The sequence below is a fragment of the Mustela lutreola genome, chromosome 12, assembly GCF_030435805.1.
Source record: "Mustela lutreola isolate mMusLut2 chromosome 12, mMusLut2.pri, whole genome shotgun sequence".
Taxonomy (NCBI): Eukaryota; Metazoa; Chordata; class Mammalia; order Carnivora; family Mustelidae; genus Mustela; species Mustela lutreola.
Genome location: NC_081301.1, coordinates 36,435,118 through 36,461,494, shown reverse-complemented (window position 1 = coordinate 36,461,494; position 26,377 = coordinate 36,435,118). Strand labels below are relative to the sequence as shown.

General features: G+C 46.9%; 2 protein-coding genes and 1 pseudogene across 6 annotated transcripts in view; 2 read left to right on the top strand and 1 right to left on the bottom strand.

The window, feature by feature from the left end:
- Nucleotides 1-511: 511 nt before the first annotated feature.
- On the bottom strand, nt 512-12,567 carry ATOSB (atos homolog B). 5 transcript variants are annotated; one of them, XM_059142431.1, is made up of 9 exons: nt 12,499-12,567; nt 4,452-4,595; nt 3,231-4,193; nt 3,013-3,071; nt 2,716-2,821; nt 2,431-2,589; nt 2,178-2,246; nt 1,918-2,093; nt 512-1,779 (listed from the first exon to the last, which is right to left on the bottom strand). In XM_059142431.1, the coding sequence occupies exons 3-9, from the start codon at nt 4,116-4,118 to the stop codon at nt 1,626-1,628; spliced, it is 1,611 nt and encodes a 536-aa protein (XP_058998414.1). In that variant the 5' UTR covers nt 4,119-4,193; nt 4,452-4,595; nt 12,499-12,567; the 3' UTR covers nt 512-1,625. The 5 variants fall into 5 exon arrangements, with proteins under 5 accessions (XP_058998414.1, XP_058998413.1, XP_058998416.1 ...); XM_059142430.1 differs by lacking the exon at nt 12,499-12,567 and adding an exon at nt 12,076-12,198; XM_059142433.1 differs by lacking the exon at nt 12,499-12,567 and adding an exon at nt 7,748-7,784.
- Nucleotides 12,568-12,641: 74 nt separating this feature from the next.
- The window catches only part of UNC13B (unc-13 homolog B), a 244,963-nt gene continuing 231,227 nt past the window's right edge, over nt 12,642-26,377 (top strand). Inside the window, exon 1 of the mRNA XM_059142422.1 lies at nt 12,642-12,663. Coding sequence (XP_058998405.1) covers nt 12,657-12,663 — 7 coding nt within the window. The 5' untranslated portion in view covers nt 12,642-12,656. The remainder of the gene's footprint in view (nt 12,664-26,377) is intronic.
- On the top strand, nt 20,798-21,209 carry LOC131812953 (Golgi-associated plant pathogenesis-related protein 1-like; annotated as a pseudogene).

The window sequence follows — 26,377 nt, the reverse complement described above, 5'->3', positions numbered from 1 at the left end:
TAGTGATTGGACTGAGATTTCCCCTTCCCCTCTTTTCGCAAAGCACCACAGCTTTTTCTACTTGTTTCAACCTCTTCCCAGTTTATCAGGCCTAGCGCCCTTGCATAGCGCCCCACACAGCCCCTACATTCGGCCTTCTCTGGATCATGTCACTGCACATATCCCTGATGCCCTGGCACATCTTCTAAGAGACCTCCATTAAATCACTCTCATTTTACATTTCAGGGCTCGTAAGTTCAAGAGGGGCTAAAATCAGTAACAAAAGAACCACTATAGGAATGCAGGTCTACATTCAGAGAGTTTAGCTTTTGTGGACTGAACCTTCCCTACCACCCAACCCCATTTATCTGAAAAGAACAAGACCAGATCCTGAGAATCTTTAGGGCCTTGCCTAAGACTTCATGGCCTTGGGCCTCAAGTGTCCTCTTTGGAAAAATGGGCAGTCTGAGCTCCAGTTAGGCCCTCCATCCCCAGTACCATACACTCCCCAACAGAAAAAGTAAGGTTTAGCTCAAGTTTCCAAACAAGAATTTATTCTTTCTGGTTTTTTTTCTTGAAAAAAAGTACCAGGTACAATTTTTTCCTTTTTCCTTTTTGTTCAAGTTTCAAGCAATTGCTTGTTCCCCTCAGCCCAGCCCTAGGAGTTAGGGCTAAGACTGGGTCAGAATCTGGTGTGGGTATTGGGGTAGCTGGGAATCACATGACTGGGTGTGAAGGGTATCCCTCACCCCAGCTGAGGTAGGTGGGTCAGAGTCTGGCCAGATGAGAGGAGGCATCCCAGTCCTTGGCCCTGACTCTGCCCCCTGAACACCTTCCTCAGTCAGGACCCCAAAGCAAGGAGACACAGGCAGGAGGATAGGGACAACTGGAATCTGGAGACTTAGATGAGGGGTGGTTAACCTGTGTGTGTGCATGCATGCAAGCTCTCTCTCACACACACCACGCAAATACAAGCTTGCATGTGTGCACATACGTACACAGACACACACACACACACACACACACAGCTGGTTTTCAGAGAGGGGTCAAAGGGTAGGGGAAGTGAAAGGTATAAGACAGGGCACGGGAAGCTGAGTCTTTGGCTAGTGACTCAGTCCTTCTGGGATAATCTCTCTGCTGTCAGCTGAGGAAAAAGAGTTCTTCCCTAACCCCAACATCAGCTTCTTCAACTCCTGAGCTTGGAGCAGTATCTGAGAGTGAGAATGGAGGAGGGGCAATGCCAATTACCAGGTTTGGGAGGTTACCAAGGCAATCCAATTTGAATAAATTATAAATTATAAATAAATAAAATAATAAGTGGCCCCTGCCCAGGACAGGGAGGCAACGCTGGCATAACTTGCCTGGGAACTTGGGATAACCTCGGGATAGCTCTGGTGTCTCCCCACTACCTAAGCTGGCCTGGGAAATCCAAGGGGATGAGGAGGCACGTGGAGTACCCAAAGTAGAGCAGAGTGTGGTAAGGATCGGAAGCCTTAAATACCCAAATAATCAATTTGGGCATGAGCATGGTGAGGGCTTTAATTCAAGCCTGGAGGATCTTTTGCCACCTTTCCACATATTTGCTCTGTTCGGGATGGAGCAGGATGAGCTGGTACTTGGCCCCCATGGGTTCAGGGCACTGACAATCAGGGCAAAGGTGAATAACGTGGGTTGTGAGGGGACTCAGTCACTGCCTGCAGTTCGTAGGGGAGCCCTGTGTCCAGTTCCAGGCTCCGGCGTGAAAAAAGCAGGCGGATGTCTCCATGCAGGCTTAAGCGGCCTGAGCGGGAGCTCCGGAACCTGGGGGAGGACAGGGTGATCAAAGAAAGGATCCAGACAGTTTAGAGGCCAGGAGAGATCCTATTCAGAGAAGAGAAAACCCAGGGTGGGGAAAATTCTTTCCCTGGGCCTCCCAACGCCCCTGGGCACTGTCCTAACCTGAGGTGCAACAAGTAGCAGAGGAGGCGGCAGGTGGGGCTAGCATTTCCCTCCTCACCCACAGGCACCAAAAAGAGGCGATGGCGCAGGAAGGTCATATGGGCAGCAGGCATGTCCGAGAAGTCAAAAGTCACAAGGAACATCTTCACCACAGTCTGGTTGGGGTTAAATAAGGTCTGGGGGCAGGACAGAACAAAGTTCGTAGGGTCTAGGGGCTATTTTCCTCTTCCTACTGCCCCTCCTTCTCAGGGAACACTTACCACTTGGATGGTGCCCACCTTGGGCACGCTGTAACCCTTCCTCCCCAGGGGGTTCAGGTCCACGACACCCTAGAAAGGCCATGGAGCCATCAGCTAAAGTTGGGTCTCATCCATCTCCATGATCTTTCACTCTGGGCCTGGCCCTCGCCCCACACAAGAGTTCTCCCCACCCGGCCCTGAACACCTAAAGAATCCCTTCTGCCACCAACCCCTCATCCTCACAAGCTAACTTAGAGTTGAGGTCAGATCATACCAGGAAGGGGGCCGGGGCATTTTGCTCAGAAACATCAAAGAAGGTGACAGTGACAGGCAGCGTGACATGCTGGGGGCAATAGGATCCACTAGCTCCAATCTCTGCCGTAAAGCCCTCAATGTGGCCAGATGGTGCAAAGCGTCCTCGCAGCAATGATTCCTGGGGTGGAGATGGGGAAAGCATATTAGGAGACAGACACCAGCTGTTTTCCTTACCCATCCAAGCCACATTCCACCATCTCACTTCCCCCAAGGCCCCCCAATCACAGAATCCAAGGGGAACTACCTCAAAGTTGCCCAGCAGGGTACGGCTGACGGCAGGGGTAGGAACAAGGGAGGCACTGGGGGGGCTCAGCAGGCCTGGCCCCTTCCGGAGGCTTCGAAGGGAGCTCCTGGTGGGGGGGGGGGACACACAGTGTGTTGGCTTAAAGCATTCTGCTATGCTTACTCATGTCCTTGGGTTCACCCTTTGCCACTATCTAGGGCTCCTGCCCTGGGGTCCCCTACCCTGGGGTTGGAAAAAGGATTACAGACTTTTGCCCTATTTGCAGGGTCAGAGCAGAGGGAGAAGCTGATCACTCACAGCTTCAGGCGACGGGCACCTTTCAGCCTCCGCCCCATGGGACTGCAGTCTGTTGGGTCCTATGGAGAGGAAAGATTACAAAAAGAGATTGGGTGGAGGCCAAGTATGTTTGCAAGCAGGAACTCATTACAAGCTCTCATAGGAACATCCCCACTGGTCTTCACCTTTTCCCATACATGTATCTACTTAAGAGTAGACCGTCTCCTCTCCTGGCTTACCAGCACAGGCTCCTTGGGCCCAGGCAGCAGATGGCTCCAGAAGGGTGTGGCTTTGGCATCAGAACTGTTGGCAGCAGGAGGGTGGCCCAGGGTTCCCCGGCGCCTCCGAGGGGCTGGCCCCTCATCCTCAGAGCTGACATCTAGGGCTTCTCCAGCAGGAAGCAGCCTTCGCTTGGTGGGGCAGGGGCCTGGAGGTCCAGGGCCAGGGGGTGTGTGCTCGGGACTATGCCCATTGGCAGTGCCAGGGGACTCCCTAGGCCAGGGGCTTCCCCTGTTGCCCACCCCAGCCACTGGGCTCTTACCCCCTATTTGTGCAAGACTGTGCAAATCAGTGTCAAATGTGTGCAGCTGGCCCAGAGGGGCTGGCCCTGGAGACTCCCCCAGGGACCCCTGTACCCCTGGATCTGGGGAAGCCCAGTCTCTGGTGTGCAAACTGTTGCAGGAAGCATTTGATGGGGAACAGGGGGGACTTTGGGCCCCTGAAGTCCAAGGTGAGGTGGAGCTACTTCCCTGTTCCACAACACAGAGGCCATGATGGCAGAAATGCTGGCTGGTCACACCCAGTCCCAGTCCCTCTGGGCCTAGTAGCCTCACAGTAGATGGTTCTTCAGGGGGTAGTCCCTCTCTGGCCCCCAGCCCAGGACCTCTCTTCAGCTCCCTGGGAACCTCAGTGGGTGGGGCCGGCCGTTTGAGGGCCCTATGAGGCTCAGAGGCACCAGCTGGAGGGGAAAAGATGGATACCTGGTAGACCCCGGGGGATGTCGCCCCCCCTGCTGGGCTGTAGCCCATGAGCAGGCCACCCTGGAGAGCCCCCTGCCTGACTGCAGGCTGTGAAGGGCCAGCCTCTGGTTCTGAGGATGGAGACGGCTCCGCCTGCACGTGGCGCATGAAGCCCCCCTTGGGTCAGGGGGGCCCCCCCACACAGCCTTTATGCTGGGCCTGGGCTGGGGGGCCTGGGGACATCTGTGCAAGAGAAGAGAAGAAAAGACCATCAGAGGAATCTATGAGTCTTCTCCCTTCCACTTGAGTTTCAGATCCTCCCCCAGCCTGAAGAGATGACCTTGTGGGGTTCCTGGGGGTGTAGGTGTCCAAATCCCCAGAAAGATTAATGGAATATTGATCCCATTAATAATAGACCAGTGCGAGAACTTCTAAGAGGGTAACATGTTTAGCTCAGGTTTCTTACTGGACCTGTTTCCCCTCCCTTTCCCTAGCACTCACGCCGATGAAGAGGCCTTAAGCCTAGATGTGTGTTCCCTCTTCCTGACTGATGCCTTGCTCTCCTAGCTTGCAGTCTGGTCCATTCCCGCTGCACTGGCAAGGTGACTGCCACCATTCCGTGCAGCTCCTGGGCTCAGCTGGACCCTGAGGGAAGAAGAGCAGACATAAGCCAGAATGCCTGAAGCCAATGGTTAGGCTCCTCTCCAATTGTGAGCTCCCAGAGTACCCTCCAGGATATCCTTCTCCCATATGAAAAGCTCTTCAGAAACAGAAGGAGCAGTCTTGGGATCCAGAGCTCAGAGGGCAGAGCTGGGCTACCTAAGGAGTCAGAGAGAGGCAGATCTCCCTTCAGTGGAGTAAGGATGTGAGAAGTAAGTTGTGGCAGGATGACCACTTATCAGGGCCACCAGCAAAGAGATTTCTGCCCTGAACATGAGGGGGATGTAATATCCCAGGATCCAAGAGATCATGCCACATGAGAGCTGGTCAGAGCCATCAATGAAAGAATGAATTATTCCATTCAGTTTTCCTAGTCCGGGCCACTGAGTTGTGTAACTCCTTCCCCGTAAATCTATCTCCTAAGGGACAGTGCTACCCCAAAGCCCTAAGGGCAGAGATCTTGCAGAAATTCGTGTCCCATGAGCACTCCTCAGAGGTACAAACCTCAGGTCAGCTCAAAGCTGACTCTTCAAATGTAAACTCCCAATTGCCTCCAGCAGTCTATCCCTTTAATAGGAGGCAACAAATCTAATCAAAAACAAGTGGAGGGGGAGTGGAGGAGGCACTGCCAGAAGGCACTTTCCAGGACCTACCCTCCCCCTAGGCCCTGCAAACTAGAGATAAGGCAGGGGCAGTCAGACAGCTGGAAGCAACTAAGACTACCTCTTCGCTTTTCACAACAAGTTCCACGAACTAAAATGCAAACCACTGTTTTTCTGACAGGGCACAAGATGGTCTCTACTGACTGGTTCATCCCCAGGATCCCATACCAGGTGAGGGGAATGTCAAATTGAAGGCCATCTTCCTTTATGTAAGGAAATATTGCCTCCAGGATCAAGCTTCTCCTTTGTGCAGTAGTCTGTGCTGACTGCCATCCACAATATCTCTTCCCCTTTAAAGAATATCTCCTGTATGCCTACCTAAGTCCTGTCTTTACTCCTTGGCTAGCCCAAATGCCATTCCCTCCAGAAAGCCTACTCTGGCCACCCTAAGTCATAAATCTCTCTCTCCCCCTCTGGACTCCACCTAAGGCAGTGTCATTATCTACTATAATCCAGTGACAGTTTTGCTTGCTCTTGTAGGTAAGAAATCTCTTAGACAGGAGTGCCTAGGTGGCCCAGTCAGTTAAGCATCTGACTCTCGGTTTTGGCTCAGGTTATCTCAGTGGCATGAGATGGAGACCCGTGCTGGCTCCACACTCAGTGTTAAGTCTGCTGGAAATTCTCTCTACCTCTTCTCTGCCCCTCATACTTGTGCTCTCTCATTCTCTAAAATATATAAATAAATCTGAAAGGAAGGAAGGACGGAAGGAAGGAAGGGAAGGGGGAAGAAAGAAAGAAAGAAAGAAAGAATTCTCCTAGACAGACTACGGGATTCTTCAGGGTAGGTTTGTGTTCTGCTCCTCCACCAAATTTCAAGTATAGGGATTAAGCACATAGCAGGGCTCAAAAAAGTAGAATGGAAGCCCCAGAGATCTCAGCAGTGCAATCGGTCCTGACAGTGCAGAGAAAAACTCCCAGAATGAGAGAAGCAGAGATATTACTTGCACAGAGAGAGTCAGCAAAAAGAGAGGTGGAAGTGGAGGGCAGGGAGAAAGAGAGAGTTGTACCCCAGAGACTGAAAAGATTTCCTATACCACGTTCCTATCATTGCATCTAACACTACCCTATTTCACCACATCCTCATTAGAAGTAAGACCCTTAAGAAAATTCTGGTTTTCTGTGGTGGTTGGGGTATCTGGAAAGGGCAGAAGTCCAATGACAGCATTGTCAGTGGCGCAACATGTATTCATCTCTACCCCTCCTTTTCTCTACCCAAACCATACAGATTCAGAAACGGCCTTTTCTGTAACACTCCACCCCCTACTCATCCAAGTTGGCCTCTTGAGTCCTTGCCCTGGGGAAGCCAGGTGATGACATGATGCCCTATTTGACCCCAGCATGCCTGGCATCTGCTTATTTTCCCAGAGCTCTCTCAGTTCCTGCTTTGTCAATGAGAATCTCAAAGACTCACTTCCCTGCTACCCAGCCTGTTTGGCTCTAGATCATGGCTTCAAGCTGACTCATGGGGCAGGACTGTGGAGGAGGGGGGCAGAGTAGGCCAAACCTCACTCTGTGCAGGGGGTGGGCAGCAGCTGGCGTCAAACAGCTGTGCCAGGCTGTGGCTGGCAAGGACTACAGCTCCCAACATGCCCAGGGAGCAAGGCCAGCAAAAACAACAAGTCCCAGAATACAGTGGGTTCTGTACCTCAGACACCTGCTAGGCCTGGGAGGTGGGGTAGGTGGGTGTTGGTATAGATATAAGCTCCAGGCTCACTCTCCCCTTCCCTTCAGTATTAAAGATACCCATTTCTACACTGATCAAAGAGGGTGACAGGAAGAATTCCTCTCCATGTGCTTTCTACCCTTGTGTCCCACCAGTTGAGACAGAACAGCCAGCTGCTCTGCATTTTTTCCCTATACGTGTCCATACACGCAAGGGGGGCTACTCCCATGGACCACCACCACTGTGATTACAAAAGTCAAGCTCTGCTCTCTCACCAGCCCCTCGACCGCTGGCCTAAAACCCTCTACCTTCAGTGGAGAGTGAGCAGATGTCAGCACCTCCTCCAAACTAAGCCCGGCCAACTCACCCCTTTTCCTGGACTCCTTGTTCTGTACTATCCCCCAACCCTGCTTAGTCTCCCAGGTCCATTTTCACCCCTCTCCTCCCCAGACCCTGGGACAGGCCCCATTCCCTAGTGGAGCTTCGGAGATTTGCTCTTCCCCCCTAGCACACACTCACCCCGCTCTTAAATTGGTTCCGCCGCGGCGGCCGCTGCTCCGGGCCCTTCCGTCCCGTCCCGATCCCTCCCCTCGAATCCCGGGTCCTCCCCGCCACGGGCCCCCAACCCAGACAAAGGGTGGCTCAGGCAGAGCTCTGCTCTGCTAAGCTGTTCTCTGTTCAGCTTCGTGTGCAACACTAGCGGGCTCTGGAGCCCGCAGCCCCCCAGCCACTGCCGCACCCCTCCCCGCGACTGTCCCTCCCGGTGGCCGCCCCGGCTCCGCGCTGCCGACTCCGCTGCCCCTCTGACTCACAGGCCATTTCCTACCAGCTGATGGGGACGCCCGCCCCGCCCAATGCCCCAACACCCCCGCCGCGGCGAACGCGGCCGCCACGCCCCCCTAAGACCACGCCCTCCATGGGCAGCGATCATGCTGATTGGCCCACAGGAGTCCAGCCTCTCCACGACCTCAAGTGTGAGGCACGCCCCCTTCAAGAGACGCACGCCCATTGGTCCACAAGGGGGCAGGCCTACCCGGGACCACCCCGCCCATCTCCTTAACCCCTCATCTGCCGAAATCCAAAGGCGCTCCCTCCCCTTCCATTTAACCCTTTCAAAGGCTTGGGCCTCCCACTTCTCACCTCCACCCTACCTCTTCCGACGGTGTTTAATAGGACGCCCTAGGGCTTTCATGGACAAGTTCGACAATCTCCAAAGTAGGCCTGCTCTTCCCACACCAAACCCCAAATATCCCCACTCCCATTCATCTCTCCCTTCCTTGCAAACCAGAGCTTCAGAGACCAGAGGCCTGCTGAAGTCTAGAAAGCTTCCTTCATGCCAGAACAGATGAAATAGCCCAGCAGTGGGACCTTGTGTCCTTCCATTGAGAAATGGTATTATTCCTTTTCTTACTCTATATTGGTGTTCTTTTGCCTTCATTAGAGGGACCCCAAGGACTCCTGAGATAGGGATACATTTTAATTCGGGGACCTACACATTCTTTTTTGTGTCTCTGAACTACCATTCTGAGACCAAGACTGCTTCGTCCTTTCTACCAGTACTCTCTCTTTATAGGAGACTGAGCACCCAGGGGAAGTGAGATAGTAAGGCTTCTGCCATTAGTGCGGTGAGATGTGCCAAACTCTTCTGATGGAGCTCACTTCCATGACTCACAGCTCCCCTGAAACTCCCTATCCTCCCCCTGAGTCACTGGGCTCCAGGCTCAGGCCAGAATCAGCATTCTAAATTCTTGTCCTTCTACCCTTTAAATGACCAGGATGGGAACCTCTGCCATGGATGGGGCATTAAAAGATACTTTTTAGGGGCACCTGGGTGGCTCAGTGGGTTAAAGCCTCTGCCTTTGGCTCAGGTCATGATCCCAGGGTCCTGGGATGGAGCCCCGCATCGGGCTCTCTGCTCAGCAAGGAGCCTGCTTCCCTTCCTCTCTCTGCCTGCCTCTCTGCCTACTTGTGATCTCTGTCTGTCTAATAAATAAATTTAAAAAAAAAAAAGATACTTTTTAGAGGAGCTGCTTTAGGGGCAAGCTAAGAATATACGAAGCCCTGACAATCTTCCCCTATGCACTTGTTGATTAGTCAGTTTCCAAACTTAAGAAGCTTTTTGTTTCAGTCTTCCACAGAAGCAAGCGAACACCAGAATGAAAAGAGGGAAGACACAGGGCATCACCTCAGTCAGAGGAGTATGCAACTCTTGATCTTGGAGTGGGGAGTTCAAACCCCATGTTGGGTGTAGGGATTACTTACAAATAAAATCTTAAAACAATAACAACACAAAACAAAGAGGGAAGACTCAAACTGATACCTGGAGAACTGGCATCAGCGAGGGTAGACTCTCTGGGTTTTGCCTCCAAAGAGGGGGAGTCCATTCTTCCGTAGTTCAGAGCCCACAGAAGGCCCAACATCCTTGTTTCTACCTTGCCTGTACTGTAGGCCCCAAGGGCCCAGAGGTTGTCAGTGTGCAGTAAAGAAAGGCTCCCCTCCCCCTACTTCCTCCTTCAGCCTTAGACTTAGGAAGAAAAACTAAGTAACCCTTCTCTCTGGCCCCTGTCTCCTCACCTCAGACCAGGAGAAAAACCCTGAAAAAGAACCCAGGTCCAGTGGACTCACTTCTTCATTGGTTCTCTAATAGTAAGGAACAGGATTCAGGAAATTTTCAAAATCCTGAACAAAATGGCAGAGTACTAAAGAAAGAACCTGCCTGCCTTGGTAAAAGTTTACTGGGAAGACAAACAGACACAGAACACTATAGGAAATTAATAGTCCCTTGGTGACGCCACAGAACAGGCAGTAAGTTCTGTTTTACTGCCACTAACATAGGCCAAGGCCTTAGTTACTTGCAAAGGTCTTGGGGGTAACAGTTCAGTGGGAAGGATCAAAGATGTTCTAGGCCTCTCTGTACCCTAGGAAAACAGCATGGTACAATCAAGAGGCCCTAACTAGCTGCCCCAAACTCTTACCCTGCTTTATTTTTTCATAGCAGTTATCACCACATGGCCTCTCTCTGCCTCACACACTCACGCATAGTTCTTTCTCCCCCTATTAGAATGGAAGCTCTATGAGAGCAGCAAAGTTGTTTTGTTCGTGCCAGTATTCCCAGAATCAACATCAGTGCCTGGCACATAATAGCCACTCAGTAAACATTGGCTAAAAGAAATGATGAGCCCTGGGCTGCGTGAACACAATCAGAAGGCCTGGATCCTAATTCCTGCTCTTTCACTGTGAGACCCAGAGAAAGTCAATCTCTTTGGCTGCAAATTTTCAACTCTATAAGATGAGGAGTTTGTATAAATGATGGCCATTGAGGGCCTCTGTAACTCTGGCCTTATATTGCTATGTTTCTAATAGCAATTGTTCACTCAAATTCATTTTCAGAGGATGGACCTAAATGTCTGAATGCCCTCCTGCTTGTATTGAAGCAGAGAGGCTAAATATCCCAGCCTCAGCACAGCAAACTGATGCCCTTTTTCTTCATGCCCCACCCACTCAAACAAATGCCTCAGTCCTGAGGAAGCTGGAGTGTTTGCCCTAGGCCCGCCTCTCTGAGAGACGGTCTGGGAAGCTGTGTTGCCATAGCAATCAGCTCCTCCTCAAAAGGCTTCAGCCTGCCCTCCCTTACCCCACCCTACCCCACGGCTTTGTCTGGTCTCAGTACCCCCTCCCTCCCTGGCCAGTCACAGCTAGAAGGAAGTTGGCTAGGGGCCCCTTTCAGTAACACTGTCACACACATTCAGCCACTGTGGGGAAGGCTGGCCTTTTTCACCCTCTCCCAGATAGCCCAGGGGCAAATAGAACTTTGGCACTATATCAAGGCTCCTCAGGAAACCAGAGGGGCTCCCTGGAGGTCTAAGCCCTCCATTCTGACCATCAGCTTCCAAGCCAGGAGTGTGGGAGTCATTCTCTTTTCCTCTTCCAGCTAAGGCTGGAACCTCATATCCCTTCTGGAGTTCAGCCTGCCATAGTAGCCCATCTCTCAAAACATATATCCAAGATATATGTAATTTTCAGCCTTCCCAAAGAAGGTCCTAGGATTTTTAGGTTTTAGGTCCTAGGGTTCCCCCCAGGAGAAGGAAAAGGGTGGGGAAAGTAAGTTTGTGGCAAGTGGTGAAAAAGTGGCAGCCAGTCACTTGTGGAGGCTGTTGGAAGACATATTGGTAGGAGTGGGGTGGGGTCTGGGCCTTGCTCCTGGTAACTAGGGTCTGTGGCCGTTGAGCACAAAGTTCCGGGCAGGGCACAGCTCCTGGATGGGCAAGTCCCAGGCCAGGCCCCAGGGCGAGGAAGGAAGTGGGAAATGAGCACACCCAGAGCATAGGGCAGGGCAAAGTGGGGGAGGGGGAAGACAGGGACCAAGGCAGGCTTCTGGGAGGAACAGGAACTAGAATGGGGGTTAACAGGAACACCAGCTGGGGGAAGAAACTCCAGTCTCACCCAGGCAGATCCAAAGCCAACTGAGGAGACAGTCACAGAAGACCTAGTAGCAAGTGGGGCCTGATCCTCCCTCCCTAAGAGTGGTAGCCTGAAGGTGTTATTAGGAGCCAAGGAGCCAGGAGCACTAGGGACTGGCTTTACCCCACCAATTTCATCACACCATTCCTAGAACACAGTACACAAGCCTCTTCCCGAGTCTCTACAAAGCCCCAGGACTTTCTCAAAGGACTAGTGGTTCTTCCCCACTCAGTTGGGGCCTACAACTCTTCCCCTCACACAGTGCCCACAACCCCATCCCTTCTTTCTGTGCACAGTCCCTCTGTCCCTCCGTTTCTCCCACACTCTGGACCACCAGCTCTTCTCCATCACAGGGCACCTGCTTTCCCCAAAGCAACTTTAGATCCCCTCCCCCTCAAGTATAGCCAGCCTCCAACCCTCCACATCAGACAGCGTCCTAGCCCCCTCACACTGTACCTACAACCTCGGCAAAACACTCCGGTCTCTCCCCCAAAAAGGCCCCTGGAGAATGCACCTGCTTACCCACACATTGAGCCCCCAAGTCCTCCCCCAACTCTGTCTTCCTTCCCCCCCACAGCAGTCCTCAGATTCTCTCCTTTTCTAACGTGCCCCCCACCTCCTGTTTGCCCAAGCGCACCCCCATCCTTGTCCCTCCTTCCACGCGCACCCCACCCCACACCTGTAGTTCCGTGAGTCCCGTTGCACCTGAGGAGGTAGTGGGTTGGGGCAGTTACAGAGAGGCCCTAGCAGCAGCCTCGGCCTGCAAACCTCACCCCTTCTGTCCGAGCCCCGCCCCCGCAACGCCCAGGCCCACCCCCTCCCTTGTCCCACCTCCCACCTTCTCCCGGCTCGTCCCCTTTGCTAGTTTCTTTAATTCCTTTGGCTCCTCCCCTGTAACAAGGCTCCGCCCCATGGCTCCGCCCCTTCTCTCCAATGCGCCTCCCCAGGAATATCCGCCTGTCACTAGCCCCTTCCCTGATCCCCGCCCTCTTCTGGTTCCTCAGCCTTTCGCAGGGACCCGCCCCTCGGATTCCAGCCTGGCAAAACCCAAGCCAGGCCCTCTTCCACCGCGAGCCCTGGTCGGTCTCAGAGATCCTCCTACCCCCGCCCCTTCACCCGCCCGCCTCACCCGGGCGCTAGAGCTCCAGCCCGGATCCGCTGGCTCTGATTGGCGGCGGCGGCCCCAATGGATGTCGGGGGAGACAAAGTGATGGCTGCAGGTCGCCCGAGGTCCCACCCCGGCCACGTGCGGCTTCTGTGATGACAGGTCTAGAGGGGCGGGGCCTTGGCCCTCAGGGTGCGGGCCTCGGCTGGCGGGATCGGATTGGGGGTGGGGGAGCGGGACCTGGCATCAAAGCGCTAGCCTGAGGGTACCGAGCCTGACTGGGGTTCTCCCGGGCTTTCGCGTTAGTGTGAGCTGCCTGCGGAACTTGAGCCTTTTTCTGGGGACGTCTGGGTTAGCGCACGCATTTGCTTTAATGGGGGAGGTCTTTGGGGTTTGCAAGGTAGTGCAAGGAGTTTCAGGAGTCTGTAAAGATGGGAGAATATGGTTGGTGGTGTCTCAAGTCTGTGAGGTTGAGCAAGTGTCTACAGCCTACGCCGTACGGGAGAATCTGAGTTCTGGGAGATGGGCAGTAACAGCCAGATCTGTACCTATGAGAAGGTGGGTCAGAAAGGAATTCTGTGAATTTTAGGAGCTTAAGTGTTAATACGAAGTTAGAAGAGTCTGCAATCGCCGGAGAGAAGCAGGGCCCTTGCTTTGTACAAGTGTCAAATGACCTATGTGACAGTAACATATGTTCTGTAATTTAATTAGCGCTTGAGTTTTCTCTCCTATTTACACTCGCCCTACTAGTTCCCGAGATATAGCAGAGGGAAGTCCACGCGTATCAGGTACCTGTAGATGGCAGCACAGGACCCTTGCAGAACTGAAGGGCCCAGAGCCCAGGGCCTATCGCGGCTCTCGGTAGAGCAGGCCGTATAGACTGTCGGTCAAACCTGGTGAAGTTCTCTGAAAGTGGCAGATTCTTTAGGTTTCTGGGACTTTCTGTGAGTAGTTAGCTTAAGATAATTTACTAGACACCAATTGTATGCAAAGAAAAAAAAGGATTTTTTCTCTGTCCTAAAGGAACTTGTTTAGGTTGTCATATAAGTACCTCGTTAATTCTACAGACAGTAAAATTGGAAGGGTTTGGGGTAGTGGAAAAACCATAGGGTTTGTAATCATTTGTGTTGGCCTTTGAACTTTAGGTTTGGGTATTTACTACCTGTATGAATTTGACTAAATTACTTGACTCAAAAAAATAAACTTAATTAATTTTAGAACAATTTTAGATGTATAGACCATTTATGAAGCCGATTCAGAGTTTCCGTTGTACACCACCCAATTTCTCTTATTAACATTTAAATTACTATGGTTCATCTGTTATAATTAATTAACCAATATTGATACATTATCATTAATTAAAGTACATACCTCATTCAGATTTCCTTAGTTCTTCTTTTTTTAAAAAGATTTTATTTATTTATTTGACAGAGATCACAAGTAGGCAGAGAGAGAGGAAGCAGGCCCCCTGCTGAGCAGAGAGCCTGATGCTGGGTGTGATCCCAGGACCCTGAGATCATGATCTGAGCTGAAGACAGAGGCTTAACCCACTGAGTAACCCAGACACCCCTCCCTTTCTTAGTTCTTCTTTACACCTTTTCTCTGTTCCAGGATCCTATCCAGGATCTCAAATTGCATTTGGTTGTCATGTCTCCTTAAACTTTTCTTTGGCTACGACATTTTCTCAGACTTCCTGGTTTTTGATGACCTTGATGGTTTTACCATTAGATTTTTTTAAAAATTTTATTTATTTATTTGACAGGCAGAGATCACAAGTAGAAAGAGAGGGAAGCAAAGAGAGAGAGGAGGAAGCAGGCTTCCCGCCGAGCAGAAAGCCCGATTTGGGGCTTGATCCCAGGATTCCTAGGATCATGACCTGAGCCGAAGGCAGAGGCACAACCCACCAAGCCACCCAGGACCCCTGCCATTTGATATTTTATAGAATGTCTTTCAGTGGGATTTGTCTGATGTGTTTCTCAGTATTAGACTGAGGTTATGGGTTCAGGAAAGGATGACTCCTGATTTAATGACTCTTGATTTAAAGTGACTGCTGCCTGGTCCAAAGCTCCTGATCAGCAGGAAGTAGCTACCATTAGTTTTCACCCTTTTTCCCTAACAGGTGTTAGGGTTACCTCTTCAGAGGCAGGGAATGATGAGGGATAGTTGGAAGGCAGGCAAGCTGGAACGGGGGCTCCTGCCCTAAGAGGAAACCACCTATTTTACACCACCCTGCAAGGAGCCCTCCACCCTTTCCCATGTGATAGATCGGTGACAAAAACCTGATGGGATGACAGGTGCAGGAAAGTTTAATCAGATTAAAACAGCCCACTAACAAGACCACAAAACCCCCGAGATTTAGAAGTTCTAGTGGCAACCCTCTCGGGTTCCTGCCCTCCCCAGGAGCTTTGTGCTATAACTTTGCTGTCACTCAATAAATCTTGCTTTGCTGCTCACACACACACACACACACACACACAAGTCCAGTTTCATCACATTATATCATGTCAATCTGTGTGTGTGTGTGTGTGCACACGTGTATGTGTATGTGTATGTGGTATGTTTATATACACAGTATTGGCATTATACTGTTTACTCATATTACAGGTTTTTACTTTAAATCTCTCTCAAGGGCGCCTGGGTGGCTCAGTGGGTTAAGCCACTGCCTTCAGCTCAGGTCATGATCTCAGTGTCCTGGGATCGAGTCCCGCATTGGGCTCTCTGCTCAGCAGGGAGTCTGCTTCCTCCTCTCTCTCTCTGTGCCTGCCTCTCTGCCTACTTGTGATCTCTGTGTCAAATAAATAAATAAAAATCTTAAAAAAAAATAAATCTCTATCAAGTGAATAAATAAAATCTTTTTAAAAATTAAATTAAAAAAAATAAATAAAAATTTCTTTTTTTAAGATTTTATTTATTTATTTGACAGAGAGAGGCACAGTGAGAGAGGGAACGCAAGCAGGGGGAGTATGAGAGGGAGAAACAGGGACTCTTCCTGAGGGACTCGATCCTACTAGGATCATGACCTAAGCTGAAGGCAGATGCTTAATGACTGAGCAGCCCAGGCGCCCCCAAAAAAGATTTCTTTATGAAATATTTTAAGCACAGAGAAAGTTATAAAGAATACTATAACAAACATCCACATTTTTCTCACAGAACTTTATTAAGTCTTAATATTTTACCACATTTGCTTTGAATTCTCTCTTAAAGAAACTAATATTTCAGATAGGTTGAGATTTTATGTACTCCTTCCTAATCTCATTCCATTCTCTCACTTGCTCCTCATGTTCTCTTCTCAGAAGTAACCACTATTCCAAACTGGTATTTATTTTTCCTTTACATTTTTTTAAAAGATTTTATTTATTTATTCGACAGACAGAGATCACAAGTAGGGAGAGAGGCAGGCAGAGAGAGAGGAGGGAAGCAGGCTCCCTGCTGAGCAGAGAGCCTGATGCTGGTCCTGGTCCTGGGCTCGATCCCAGGACCTTGGGATTATGACCTGGGCCGAAGGCAGAGGCTTTAGCCCACTGAGCCACCCAGGCGCCTCTTCCATTACATTAAAAAAAAAAATTTATTGACTGATGTATATGTATTTCTATTGGATATATACTTAGAAGTAGAACTGCTGAGTAATAGGGCATGTATATGTTTAGCTTCAGTAGATATTGCCAATATTTTTTTCAAAGAGATTATAAGAGTTCACATGCCCACAACACATGAGAAGTCTAGTTTCTCCACTTTTGTGCCAACTCTTGATGTTGTCAGTCTTTTTAATTTCAGCTATTCTAGTGTATATGCACTGGTATCTCACTGTGGCCTTAGTCTGCATTTCCCTGATATCTAGTAAATTTGGGCACCTTTTTTTATTGGCCTATTGGTTACCTTTCATGACTTGCCTGGCCAAGTCGGCCTAGTTTTCTATTTGGTTGTCTGTCTTTTTTCTATTTGTAGGAGCTCTTTGTATATTCTGGATCTGCTACTTTTGTTAGAGAAATCTATTGCAAATAACTTTTCCCACTGTAGCTTGCTTTTTTATTTTCTAAGTGGTGTTTTTCAATGAACAGAAGTTCTTGTTTTAATATAGTTCAATATATTTCATAGTTGGTGGATAATGCCCTATACCTGTTTAAGAAGTTTTTGCCTGGCAGTACTTCTAGTCCACAGATCCTGTACCTCTGGTTTAATAAAACCACCTTAAAAAAAAAAAAGGAAGGGCACCTGGGTGGTTCAGAGGGTTAAGCCTCTGCCTTCTGCTCAGGTCATGATCTCAGGGTCCTGGGATAGAACCCCGCATCAGGGAGCCTGCTTCTCCCTGCCTCTCTGCCTACTTGTGATCTCTCTCTCTCTGTCAAATAAATAAATTAAATATTTTTTTTTAAAAAGGAAGTCTTTGCCTATTCCAAGGAAATGAATATATTCTCTTATGTCATTGTCTAGAAGCTTTATTATTTTACCTTTTATAAGTCATCTGCAATAGATTTTGTATATCTTGTGAGGTAGGAGTCAAGGTTCATTTTTTTCCCCATATGGTTATGGAATTGATCCAGCACTTTTTTTTTTTTTTAAAGATATTTATTTATTTATTTGTCCGAGAGAAAGAGAGAGAGAGAGAGAGCACAAGCAGGGGGAGGGGCAGGGAGAGGGAGAAGCAGGCTCCCCACTGAGCAGGGAGCCCTATGCAGTACTGGATCCCAGGGCCCCTGGATCACAACCCCACCCAAATGCAGATGCTTCATCAGTTGAGCACCCCTGATCCACCACTTTTTGTTGAAAACATTGTAAAGTACAATTTCCAAAGAGTTAAAAGCAAGATTCTTTTTTTTTTTTTTTTAAGATTATTAAGACATCCCAAGTAGGCAGAGAGGCAGGCAGAGAGAGAGAGAGGAGGAAGCAGGCTCCCTGCCGAGCAGAGAGCCTGATGCGGTACTCGATCCCAGGACCCTGAGATCATGACCTGAGCCGAAGGCAGCAGCTTAACCCACTGAGCCACCCAGGCGCCCTAAAAGCAAGATTCTTATAAAAATACAGAATGAAAACATAACAGAGATTCATTTAACTCATTTTTTTTTAAAGATTTTATTTATTTATCAGAGAGAGAGGGGGAGAGAGAGCGCACAGGCAGACAGAATAGCAGGCAGAGGGAGAAGCAGGCTCCCTGCTGAGCAAGGAGCCCGATGTGGGACTTGATCCCAGGACACTGGGATCATGACCTGAGCCGAAGGCAGCTGCTTAACCAACTGAGCCACCCAGGCGTCCCCATTTAACTCATTATTGAGGGAATAAGGAGGATGGTAAAGCATGTTTGATGAGCATTCAAGGAAATTGGGTATTGTATTAGAGTTGTGGTGGGGGGTGATATGTATGTGTGTGTGTATATATAAATACACATATATATGCACTTATATGTGTATGCATATATACATGTGTTTTTTTTTTTTTTTTAAAGATTTTATTTATTTACTTGAGAGAGAGACAGTGAGAGAGAGCATGAACGAGGAGAAGGTCAGAGAGAGAAGCAGACTCCCCATGGAGCTGGGAGTCCGATGCGGGACTCGATCCCAGGACTCCAGGATCATGACCTGAGCCGAAGGCAGTCGTCCAACCAACTGAGCCACCCAGGCGTCCCTATACATGTGTTTATATATATGTGCATACATATGCATATACAGACACAGACACACTCATAAATAGGGGTAGAGATAGAGAAATTTTATTACAAGGAATTGGCTTATAGGATTATGGAGGCTAACAAGTCCCAAGATCTTTAGGTGGCAAACTGGAGACCCAGAAGAAGTGATGGTATAGTTCCAGGCCCAGTCCAAAAGCCTGATAAAAAAAACCGGCAGTCTGGTTCCAATCTGAAAGCCAGCAGGAAGAGCTGATGTTTCGGTTTGAATCTAAAGGTAGGATAAAGGACCATTCTCCCACTTTAAAGAACTGGCCAGTCAGAGAGAAATTTCCTCTCTCTTTCTCTTTTAAAGATTTTATTTTTAATTAATCTCTATACCCAACATGAAACTCAGACTCACAACCCTGAGATCAAGAGTCACATGCTTTACAGAGTAAGCCAGCCAGGCATTCAGAGAAATATTCTTCTAATCATCCGTTTTGTTCTAGTGAGGGCTTCAGCTGATTGGACAAGGCCCACCACCTACATTAGGAAGAGCAATCTGCTTTACTCAATCTATTCAAATGTTAATCTCATCCAGAAACATCCACCCAGAATAATGTTTAACCAAATATTTGGGTACTTTGTGGCCCAGTCAAACAGACATGTAAAATTAACCATCACAGTTACTTATAGGCATTTGAAAAAAGAATGTTAGATAAAAGTTAGTTAAAACTGGTTAATGTCTACAGGATAATAACACCATAACCTTTTCTTTTCTTCTTTTTAAAAATATTTATTTATTTATTTTACACAGAAAGAGAGAGAGAGTGCATGCAAACACAAGTGTAGGGAGGGGGAGAGGGAGAGGGAAAGAAGCAGACTCCCTACAGAGCATAGAGCCCAATGTCAGGCTCAATTTCATGACCCTGAGATCATGATCTGAGCCAAAATCAAGACTCAGACACTTGACTGGCCAGGTGCCCATCCCCCTTTTAAAATTTCTTTATTTCAGTAATCTTTACATGCAACATAAGGCTCAAATTTATGACCGACCCTGAGATCAAGAGTCACATGCTCTTCTGACTGAGCCAACCAGGTGTCCCATAGCCTTTTCTATTAGTCAGAAATCCTTTACATCATTACCAGACAAAAATCTGTAAGTTAACACATGACTTCACAGAGTTTTAGCCTTTAATCAATGATAAGTAGAGAATGAGTTAAGCATAAGTAAATTGCCTTGATAGTTTACCTTTGGCTAGCCCTACTGCCTTTTCTTTGCAGGATTTCCAAGTTGTGGATGATTTCTGTCAAAAAAAAAAAAAAACTATCTTTACCCCCATTGCTCTACAGTATCTCCTTTTTCATAAAATAAGTATTCATCATAAGAGTTCTTCATAGCTATAATTTTATAATAAATTTTGATATCTGGTAGCCCATGTCCTCCAATTTCAAGATTGTAAGATTATATTAACTATTCTTGGCCATTCCATTTCCATATCAATTTTTTTTAGCTAAAAAAAAATTTAGCTAAATATTTTTTAGGCCAAACTCATGACCCTGTGATCAAGAGTTAAAAGCTTTACAGATGGAGCCAAGCAGGTGCCCCTCTATATAAATTTTAAGATCACCTTATTACTTTTTAAAAATTAACATATAATGTATTATTTGTTTCAGGGGTACAGGTCTGTGAATCATCAGTCTTACACAATTCACAGCCCTCACCATAGCACATACCCTCCCTAATGTCCATCACCCAATCACCCAGACACCCCAACCCTCCCACTCCCCTCCCCTCCAGATTATCACTTATCATACACTCACACACACAAACCTACCCACTAGGATTTTCATTAGGATTGTGTTGAATCTACGGACAAAACATTTAGATTGTTTATAGTTTTTTGCTTTTACAAATAAATGTTAACTTTCCTTTATTTAATAAGGAGACTGTAGGACTTCATGGGAATCTTTTCACTTTAAGCCCAAAGGAAATACAATAATTTGATGACTCTAAGCACACTGATCTTTTAGAACAAAACATTGAGGGAAATTTTATTTTCTCAAGAGGAATTAGTGAGTCAACAAGTTGAATGTATATTTTAACATATTTCAATGGTTTTAACTTTTTACATGTTGAGTTTGAGGTACCAGAATAGTTTTCAGGTAGAGAAATCTAGCAGGTTGTTGGACATATGGGTCTGAAGCTGATGAGAACAGCCTGAGCTAAAGACACAGATTTGGAATCTATTGCTTACAAATGTAAGCAAGGTTAGAGTTTATGGAGGGAAAAAATGGGCTGTACACAGAGACTTGGGGCTCTATTTCATGTCTATATTAACTAATTTGAGGAGGAAAATGAGCAACAGAGATTAAAGAGCAAGGGGGCCCTAGATCTTGTGTGTATATGTGCTGGGGCTGTGGGCAGGCCTTGTTCTGTGCCATAGAGTTTTTCATGGTGCCTTGACCACTGGGCAGGCTATGTGAGTTCTGAGTTCCTTCTCTACCACATCCCTGACTAACCCCCAAACTTAACTAACTCCCAAATCTCTACTCCTTTTCCTGGCCCTTCGTGTGTTTTGGCTCTTGAAAACAGTAACTATTCTCTTTTCGCCAGTAGAGTTGACTTCCTTTAGTTACCTGGATTTGCCCATCTGCGCAGGTTTATAAAGATAGGAATTGATCTCCAGAAGCCCAGGACAAGGCAAGAGAGCACAGCATAGCAGCAGTGGGAGCTGGGGCGAGTACCCAGTAGGCCATGGACAAGTCAGCTCCCCAACAGTTTAATAATGAGGTCCTGAAGACCTCCAACAAGTGCCAACAGCAGCATTGTGTTCCCCCTCCAACCCCCCACACACTGAAGCTCTGCAAGAAGACAAACCAGGAGGCTCAGCATTATTCAGAAGTCCTGGCCAGCCCAAGGATACTCAAATCCAGAGTCCAGTCACAGCCAGTTTGGAGAGAACCTGGAATGGCCTCCTATGATCAGACAGGAAAGGAGATGACTGATAGATGGTACAAAGACATTAAGAACTACAGCTTCCAGCAGCCTGACTTCACCTCCAGGACAGGACACCCACAGCCATGGTTTGGAAGAATACAATAAAGATGGGAGTGGGTTGGGGCGCCTGGGTGACTCAGTGGATTAAAGCCTCTGCCTTCGGCTCAGGTCATGATCCCAGGGTCCTTGGGATCAAGCCCCGCTTCGGGCTCTCTGCTCAGCAGGGAGCCTGCTTCCCCTTTTCTGCCTGCCTCTCTGCCTACTTGTGATCTCTCTGTCAAATAAATAAAATCTTAAAAAAAAAAAAAATGGGAGTGGGGAAGGCACCTGCAAGTGAGGGGTCTTCAATATTTCCCAGCAGGAAATGTCAACTAGGCTACTTTGAAGAAAATGTCTTGTCTCCAAAGAAGAAATTCATTAAATGTAATGGGAAAGTGGCAGACTTAAGGTGGATACGAAGTGCCTGGAACAGTAAAAACTCAGCTGTGTGTCTGTCCCTCTGAGTGTATGTGCTTGTATTTGTGATGCATATGAGTGTGTCTTGCACACACACTTGGATATACAGTTCTGCATGATTTTTTTTTTTTTTTTTTGGAAAGAGAGAGTATGGGATGGGGGTGGAGGACAGAGTAGTAGAGGAAGAGGGAGAGTCTTCAGCAGGCTTCACACCCAGCACAGAACCTGACACAGGGCTCGATCTCATGACCCTGAGATCATGACCTGAGACAAAATCAAGAGTCCAATGCTTAACCGAATGATTCACCCAGGCACCCCTAAAAAACCTTATTCTTATCAAAGGAAAGACTATATAAACCCTTTACTCTGTGGGGTGCCTGGGTGGCTCAGTGGGTTAAAGCCTCGCCTTCGGCTCAGGTCCTGATATCAGGGTCCTGGAATCGAGCCCCACATCAGGCTCTCTGTTTAGCAGGAAGCCTGTTTCCCTCCTGCCTCTCTGCCTACCTGTGATCTCTACCTGTCAAATAAATAAATAAATAAAAATCTTAAAAAAAAAAAAAAAGAAAGAAAAAAGCCTTTACTTTGATGGTTACCTAGACCATACTTATTTGGACTTTGGGGGAGAAATCAATTTAAAAACTTTTTGCTATTTTTAAAGCAAATTTCTTTTGTACATTTCTTGTAATAGCCATCTTTGGGCTTTCTGTGTTCTAACGTTTGTGACGCTAAGAAGTAAAGTTCATTTTATGTGATCATGCATTGTAGCCTGCTTTTGGTAGATTTAAGAATTTAAAATTTAAGAATGTCTTTTTTTCCTTAAAGATTTTATTTTTAGGGGCATCTGGCTGGCTCAGTTGGAAGAGCCCATGATTTTTTATTTTTCTTAAGATTTTATTTATTTATTTGAGAGAGAGAGAGAGCATGAGAGCAGGGGGGAAGGGCAGGGGGAAAGGGACAAGCAAACCCCCAGCTGAGCAGAGAACCCAGTGGCATGGGACTTGATCCCAAGGCCCTGGGATCATGACCTGAGCCCAGGGCAGACACAACTGCCTGAGCCAATCCAGGAGCCCCAGTACATGACTCTTGATCTCAGAGTTGTGGGGTCAAGCCCCACATTGGCTACAGAGATGAACAAAACAAAAAACCAAAAGCAAATTATTTTAAGTAGGTTTCCTTGGCTCCTAATGAGTCTGCAGTTGCCAATACTGTTAAGTTGTTGTTTTTTTGACAAGTCAATGATGAATTTGAAGTGACTGAAGAATTAGCCTTGATGAATAGTTTGCATGAAATAATTACAGGTAAAAATGTTTTCAAAGAAGTTGAGAAAGCACTAATTCAGCACAACCTGAAGTGGAATCTGCTAAACTGTGGCACAGCTGATGGTGGCAAAAATATATGTGCAGCAGAAAAAAGGCTTAGTTCAACAAATTTACAAGTCTTGTGAAAATGTCATGTATTTAAAGTGAACAGTTATTCATGGGGTGCCTGGGTGGCTCAGTTGGTTGAGCATTCAATTCTTGGTTTTGGCTCAGGCCTTGATCTCATGGGTTGTGAAATCCAGCCATGCTGGGCTCTGTGCTCAGTGGGGAGTCTTCTTGAAGAGTCTATCCCTCTGCCCCTCTCCCCACACTTGTGTGGGTGCGTGTGTGCTTGTGCGTACACACTCTCTCTCTCAAATAAATAAATCTTCAGAAAAAGTGTATGATTATTCACTGTACAAAGTACTTTGTAGAAAATATGTAAATTTATCATGGGTTATTAAACTACTAGTGTCAGTAGTTGACTTCATTCACTCTCAAACACAACCATCATCAGTTCTGTGGCTTTTGTTTGTTTTTTGTTTTGTGAGAAATAGAAGCTGAATATCTTGCTTTGTCCCCCCCCCCACAGCAATTTGATGGCTTAGTATTGGTAATGTTTTATTATGGTATTTTGAGCAAAAATTGGTCAGGGGTGCCTGGCTGGTGGAGCATGTGACTCTTGATCTCAGAGTTGAGTTTGAGCCCCATGTTGGGGGTAGAGATTATTATTTTTTATTTTTTAAAATATATTTTTAAAAATATTTTATGTATTTATTTGACAGAGAGAGGTAGAGAGAGAGAGAGAGAGAGCGTGCACATAAGCAGGGGGAGCAGGAGACAGAGGAAGAGGGAGAGAAGCAGTCTCTCTGCTGAGCAGGGACTCAGTTCCAGGATCCTGGGCCATCACCTGTGCTGAAGACAGACCTTAACCGGCTGAGTCACCTGGCAACCTGCAATTACTTTATTTTTTATTTTTTTTTTCCTGCAACTACTTTAAAAATAAATAAAAACTTCATTTAGAAAGTTAAGCAAATGTCAAGAGGAGAATCTAGTAGAATTCTACAAATGCTTTCCAAGCAATGAATATGCTCAGTTGAATCACATGTTCATGGACTGATAGCAGTATTTAACAGTAGTTACTGTGAGAAAAGACAGATGAGATTCATAAGATCTCATTACAGATCAAGATTAGTGCTTGAACATTTGCAGTTGATTCTAATAATACTTGAACCCCAACTAAGCAAAATGCATACTCTCCAAAAGAATTTCAACCTCATTAGTAGACCTATTGTACCAAAAACTTGTATTCAATTATTATTGGTTTATTTTGAATGTTACTATTTTTTTTATAAAGTCTTTTTTTTAAAATATTTTATTTATTTATTTGACAGAGAGAGATCACAAGTAGATGGAGAGGCAGGCAGAGAGAGAGAGAGGGAAGCAGGCTCCCTGCTGAGCAGAGAGCCCGATGCGGGCCTCGATCCCAGGACCCTGAGATCATGACCTGAGCCGAAGGCAGCGGCTTAACCCACTGAGCCACCCAGGCGCCCAAGTCTTTTTTTTTTTTTTTTTTTTTTAAAGATTTTTATTTATTTGTTAGAGAGAGAGAGAGAGGAGTGAGAGATACAGAGCGCAAGCACAGGCAGACAGAGTGGCAGGCTAGAGGCAGAGGGAGAAGCAGGCTCCCTGCCGAGCAAGGAGCCCAATGTGGGACTCGATCCCAGGACGCTGGGATCATGACCTGAGCCGAAGGCAGCCGCTTAACCAACTGAGCCACCCAGGCGTCCCCTGAATGTTACTATTTAAAAAGTTGTTTTTTCTCTTGTTATGCAAGTACCTATACAACAGCCTCAATTTTGCTTTTTTGGCCTAAAACCTAAGTATTTACTAAATTGTCTTTTACAGAAGAAGTTTGCTGTTCTCTGCTCTAGACAGTGCCTGGTACTAAAACTGCAAGAACACCCAGCAATTTCTTTTGCTTGTTTGTAAGTCTTGGATAATTTTTTCCAATAGTGAGAAACACACGTCCTTCCCTTCATGAAGTTTATATATTTACTAAGTTAACTATACCCTCCCCACTTATTAAGTATTCAAATAATTCTGAAACCTCCAGGTATGTATGCAAACAACCCATTTCTTCCTTCTAACCATGATCGTAGCACTTTTAATGGTCTGTCTATCCCCAGACTGTGCATTCTTTGAAGAAATGTCTTATTCCTCTTTGTGTCTGTAGCATGGTATGTAGTACTTGGTAGATGCTCAATAAATTTTTCTTTTATTTTTCAAAGATTTTATTTATTTATTTGACAGAGAGAGATCACAAGTAGGCAGAACAGGCAGAGAGAGAGGGAAGCCAACTCCCCACTGAGCAAAGAGCCCGATGTGGGGCTCAGTGCCAGGACCCTAAGATCATGACCTGAGAGGAAGGCAGAGGCTTAACCCACTGAGCCACCCAAGTGCCCCTCAATAAATTTTTCTTGAATGCACTAACACTTACATCTCTTGTAAGGTCTCTTTCTCTGATATTTATCTATTTGTATAGGATTACAGTGTTACTAATAAATAGATATTAAGTAAATATTTGATAGGAATGACTAAACTGATTTATAGGAATTCATTGAATTATTTGGCATTCTGATTTTCAGATTTCACTACTTAGATAATCCTGTACAAATATCTTTTTGCACAGCTTTCCCCCCATTTATTTGAATTATTTTCATGGAATATATTCCCACAGTGGAATTTTATTCATTTGGCAGTATTTACCGAGTTCCAAATATGCTGGGCTAGGGGCACCTGGCTGGCTCAGGCAGTGGAGCACATGACTCTTGATCTTGGGGTCATGAGTTTGAGCCTCATGTTGGGTGTAGGGTTTACTTAAAAATAAAATCTTTAAGGGGCGCCTGGGTGGCTCAGTGGGTTAAAGTCTCTGCCTTGGCTCAGGTCATGATCCCAGGGTCTTGGGATCGAGCCCTGCATCAGGCTCCCGGCTCAGTGGGGAGCCTGCTTCTCCCTCTCCCACTCCCTCTGCTTGTGTTTCCTCTCTTGCTGTCTCTCTCTCTCTCTGTCAAACAAATAAATAAATGAACATTTAAAAGAAAAAACATGGTTTTAAAAATATTTTATTTATTTTCTGTCTGAGAGAGAGAGAACGCAAGCAGGGGGAGTGGCAAACAGAGGGAGAAGCAGGGTCCCTGCTGAGCAAAGAGCCAGGACACTAAGATCATGACCTGAGCTGAAGGCAGATGCTTAATCGACTGAGCCACCCAGGTGTCCCTGTCCTAATCACTTTGACTAATGTCCAGGTTTATTTTTGACAATAACCAACTCTAAAAACATTCTCATTCATTAATTCATTCATGTATTTAATTAGTCAACAGGTCTTTTTTGGGCATAATTACCAGATGTTGTGTTAGGTGTTAGGGATAAAGATATAGAAAACAGGTCCTTTGTTGTTGAGGAGCTCTGTGTCTAAAGAAAGGATAGATATGCAATTATTTTTCAAGAAGATAAGAT

What these genes read in the sequence shown, in the direction of transcription:
- ATOSB (XM_059142431.1), bottom strand. Translation starts at nt 4,118, where the DNA reads ATGCGCCACGTGCAGGCGGAGCCGTCTCCATCCTCAGAACCAGAGGCT. An exon ending in GGCCCAAGGAGCCTGTGCTG is followed by an intron (nt 3,072 to 3,230) that starts GTAAGCCAGGAG and finishes TCCTCTCCATAG; the next exon opens with GACCCAACAGACTGCAGTCC. An exon ending in AGGTGGGCACCATCCAAGTG is followed by an intron (nt 2,094 to 2,177) that starts GTAAGTGTTCCC and finishes TCCTGCCCCCAG; the next exon opens with ACCTTATTTAACCCCAACCA.